The 5,000-nt window shown below is 44.7% G+C and overlaps 1 protein-coding gene across 2 annotated transcripts in view; it reads left to right on the plus strand.

The window, feature by feature from the left end:
- LOC310870930 (electrogenic aspartate/glutamate antiporter SLC25A12, mitochondrial-like) overlaps nt 1-5,000 on the plus strand; it is a 38,594-nt gene that overhangs the window by 5,040 nt on the left and 28,554 nt on the right. For both annotated transcript variants that reach the window (XM_083782309.1, XM_083782310.1), the window contains exon 5: nt 3,560-3,698. In XM_083782309.1, the coding sequence (XP_083638435.1) occupies nt 3,560-3,698 (139 nt within the window). The remainder of the gene's footprint in view (nt 1-3,559; nt 3,699-5,000) is intronic.

Genomic DNA, 5,000 nt, shown 5'->3' on the forward strand with positions numbered 1-5,000 from the left:
GTACATAGAACCTGGTGTCTGTGAGTACATAGAACCTGGTGTCTGTGAGTACATCCTGGTGTCTGTGAGTACATCCTGGTGTCTGTGAGTACATCCTGGTGTCTGTGAGTACATAGAACCTGGTGTCTGTGAGTACAGAGAACCTGGTGTCTGTGAGTACATCCTGGTGTCTGTGAGTACCATCAGACACCACATGTTAACGCCCTTCACCGAGGAGAACCTGGTGTCTGTGAGTACATCGAGGAGAACCTGGTGTCTGTGAGTACATAGAACCTGGTGTCTGTGAGTACATCCTGGTGTCTGTGAGTACATCCTGGTGTCTGTGAGTACAGAGAACCTGGTGTCTGTGAGTACATAGAACCTGGTGTCTGTGAGTACATAGAACCTGGTGTCTGTGAGTACATAGAACCTGGTGTCTGTGAGTACATAGAACCTGGTGTCTGTGAGTACATCCTGGTGTCTGTGAGTACATAGAACCTGGTGTCTGTGAGTACATCCTGGTGTCTGTGAGTACATCCTGGTGTCTGTGAGTAAATAGAACCTGGTGTCTGTGAGTACATAGAACCTGGTGTCTGTGAGTACAGAGAACCTGGTGTCTGTGAGTACATCCTGGTGTCTGTGAGTACATAGAACCTGGTGTCTGTGAGTACATCCTGGTGTCTGAGTACATCCTGGTGTCTGTGAGTACATCCTGGTGTCTGTGAGTACATCCTGGTGTCTGTGAGTACATCCTGGTGTCTGTGAGTACAGAGAACCTGGTGTCTGTGAGTACAGAGAACCTGGTGTCTGTGAGTACATCCTGGTGTCTGTGAGTACATCCTGGTGTCTGTGAGTACATCCTGGTGTCTGTGAGTACATCCTGGTGTCTGTGAGTACATCCTGGTGTCTGTGAGTACATCCTGGTGTCTGTGAGTACAGAGAACCTGGTGTCTGTGAGTACATAGAACCTGGTGTCTGTGAGTACATCCTGGTGTCTGTGAGTACAGAGAACCTGGTGTCTGTGAGTACATAGAACCTGGTGTCTGTGAGTACAGAGAACCTGGTGTCTGTGAGTACATAGAACCTGGTGTCTGTGAGTACATCCTGGTGTCTGTGAGTACATAGAACCTGGTGTCTGTGAGTACATAGAACCTGGTGTCTGTGAGTACATCCTGGTGTCTGTGAGTACAGAGAACCTGGTGTCTGTGAGTACATAGAACCTGGTGTCTGTGAGTACATCCTGGTGTCTGTGAGTACAGAGAACCTGGTGTCTGTGAGTACATAGAACCTGGTGTCTGTGAGTACATCCTGGTGTCTGTGAGTACATAGAACCTGGTGTCTGTGAGTACATAGAACCTGGTGTCTGTGAGTACATCCTGGTGTCTGTGAGTACATCCTGGTGTCTGTGAGTACAGAGAACCTGGTGTCTGTGAGTACATAGAACCTGGTGTCTGTGAGTACATCCTGGTGTCTGTGAGTACATCCTGGTGTCTGTGAGTACATAGAACCTGGTGTCTGTGAGTACAGAGAACCTGGTGTCTGTGAGTACATCCTGGTGTCTGTGAGTACATAGAACCTGGTGTCTGTGAGTACATAGAACCTGGTGTCTGTGAGTACAGAGAACCTGGTGTCTGTGAGTACATAGAACCTGGTGTCTGAGTACATCCTGGTGTCTGTGAGTACATCCTGGTGTCTGTGAGTACATAGAACCTGGTGTCTGTGAGTACATCCTGGTGTCTGTGAGTACATCCTGGTGTCTGTGAGTACATAGAACCTGGTGTCTGTGAGTACATCCTGGTGTCTGTGAGTACATCCTGGTGTCTGTGAGTACAGAGAACCTGGTGTCTGTGAGTACATCCTGGTGTCTGTGAGTACCATCAGACACCACATGTTAACGCCCTTCACCGAGGAGAACCTGGTGTCTGTGAGTACATCGAGGAGAACCTGGTGTCTGTGAGTACATCGAGGAGAACCTGGTGTCTGTGAGTCCAGACCCTGTTTAAACACATACTTTACTACTGCAGGCCTGGTAGACTAGATTTAGTCCGGCACGTTAAGATTACCACCGCTGAAGTGCCCTTGAGCAAGGCATTGAACCCCTACCATGAAATGTTCTGTGAGCAGGGCCTGGCTGTAAACAATCATCTCCAGCTTAGTCCACTTCCCTGCAGGGTAAACAAAGAACTTTGCTTTGCTTTGCTTTGCTGGGGGAGAAGGACAGCTTGCCCTGTCTCCTCGCTGCTAACGTGCCTATTGGACAAGGACGCGTTGGGGGGAGGGACTTGGCGCTGCTAACGTGCCTATTGGACAAGGACGGGTTGGGGGAGGGACTTAGCGAAGGTTCTAATTGTCAGTATTCTTGGTCATAGTTTTAGTCAACCGAGGTTGGGTTCGTTTTAATTCACATTAAAGACATAGATTGATCCTGGATCCTGGATCCATTAGAGCGACAGAGAGAGAGAGAGAGGAGTGTGTGTGTGTGTGTGTGTGTGTGTGTGTGTGTGTGTGTGTGTAAATTTAACAAAGGTGCAGACGATCAGAAATCAGCAGAGAGTGATCGACGTTTGCGCTGCTCTATGTCGAATTGAAGTGGACTCAGACCCAGACTTTTTTTTTTCTCTCCCTGGAAATCAAAACGTCTGTACGAGGCTAATGGAACAGTAGATCTATAGATCCAGTAAACTGTGAGCTCCGAATCGACCCACAGCTCATATCAGCGACTAGTAGCAGTTCACTGATAAGATAAGATAACTTTATTGATCCTAGTGGGAAAATCAATCCTGCTGCCTCACTAGTAATAATTGTACCCATTCTGAACGGGAACCCATTTTGGTGTTAGCATCATGTTATGCTGATCTACAAGCTCATAGTGCGCCACCGAGTGGCGCGCTACGAGCTTGTAGGTCTGCTATTTTTTGAAAAATCGAAGAACGACTGACATTTTTAGAATCTGATCTCGGGTCAGAATGGGTTAATCAGACCAGTGTGTGTCCAGTGGAAACCTCGTATGAATCTGATCTCAGGTCAGAATGGGTTAAAGATATCCAATAGTAACATTCTCACTAGTATAAATTGTATTTCAAGATATCCAGAAGTCAGTTCTTCCTAGTAACCATTAACGTTTTGGATATCTACAATGGCATTCCTCTTATCAACAACGGTCATTTCAGATATCCATAACCTCATTCTTCCTAGGAGGAATGACGTTTCCCATGCATGTGTATGGGGCTGTTGGTTTCAGATATCTGTAACTGCATCCTGGATATCTACATCAACATTATGGATATCTACTAGTGATGCACCCAATATTCGGCCGCAAAAAAATGGCTAAAAATGCTTTTTCGGCCCATTCGGTTTCGGCCCGAATAGGCAGAAAATATATCGCCGAATAGTGTATGCAATTAATGCATTCAGAAGGGCTGAATACATGTTTTATGGACCCATAATAGTGATTATTATTTAAGTTAAGTTTTGCCATAACCATTTATTTTATTTTGCCGTGTGTGTGTGTGTGTGTGTGTGTGTGTGTGTGTGTGACTGTGTGACTGTGTGACTGTGTGTGTGCTGTTGCTCCTCCCAGGCAGCAGGGGGCAGCACTGCCCACGTGGTCAGTTTCTCCTACTTCAACGCCTTCAACTCTCTGCTCAACAACATGGAACTGATCCGCAAGATCTACTCCACCCTGGCAGGAAGCAGGAAGGACACCCTGGTCACTAAAGGTAGGGTCTATAGATCTACTGTCTACTCCACCCTGGTCCCTAAAGGTAGGGTCTATATATCTACTGTCTACTCCACCCTGGTCCCTAAAGGTAGGGTCTACAGATCTACTGTCTACTCCACCCTGGTCACTAAAGGTAGGGTCTATAGATCTGATATAAAATAAAGGTATAGTCTCACGTAGCCAGAGAACTATTCCACAATCTCCGAATGCGAAGCACAAATCAGTCTACTTGTAGCCTGGGCACCATTTAATTTAGGGTATATGATCCGGGCGGGAGCGGATGATATCGTTACGTCATGTTGTAGTATTGTTTTGTAGTCGACAGAATGATATCGTTACGTCATGTTGTAGTATTGTTTTGTAGTCGACAGGATGATATCGTTACGTCATGTTGTAGTATTGTTTTGTAGTCATCAGGATGATATCGTTACGTCATGTTGTAGTATTGTTTTGTAGTCATCAGGATGATATCGTTACGTCATGTTGTAGTATTGTTTTGTAGTCGACGGGATGGTATCGTTACGTCATGTTGTAGTATTGTTTTGTAGTCGACAGGATGATATCGTTACGTCATGTTGTAGTATTGTTTTGTAGTCATCAGGATGATATCGTTACGTCATGTTGTAGTATTGTTTTGTCGTCATCAGGATGATATCGTTACGTCATGTTGTAGTATTGTTTTGTAGTCGACGGGATGGTATCGTTACGTCATGTTGTAGTATTGTTTTGTAGTCATCAGGATGATATCGTTACGTCATGTTGTAGTATTGTTTTGTAGTCATCAGGATGATATCGTTACGTCATGTTGTAGTATTGTTTTGTAGTCGACGGGATGGTATCGTTACGTCATGTTGTAGTATTGTTTTGTAGTCATCAGGATGATATCGTTACGTCATGTTGTAGTATTGTTTTGTAGTCGACAGGATGATATCGTTACGTCATGTTGTAGTATTGTTTTGTAGTCGACAGGATGATATCGTTACGTCATGTTGTAGTATTGTTTTGTAGTCATCAGGATGATATCGTTACGTCATGTTGTAGTATTGTTTTGTAGTCGACAGGATGATATCGTTACGTCATGTTGTAGTATTGTTTTGTAGTCGACAGGATGATATCGTTACGTCATGTTGTAGTATTGTTTTGTAGTCATCAGGATGATATCGTTACGTCATGTTGTAGTATTGTTTTGTAGTCGACAGGATGATATCGTTACGTCATGTTGTAGTATTGTTTTGTAGTCGACAGGATGATATCGTTACGTCATGTTGTAGTATTGTTTTGTAGTCGACAGGATGATATT

Source organism: Protomyctophum parallelum, assembly GCF_964188405.1.
Source record: "Protomyctophum parallelum genome assembly, chromosome: 14".
Classification (NCBI taxonomy): domain Eukaryota; kingdom Metazoa; phylum Chordata; class Actinopteri; order Myctophiformes; family Myctophidae; genus Protomyctophum; species Protomyctophum parallelum.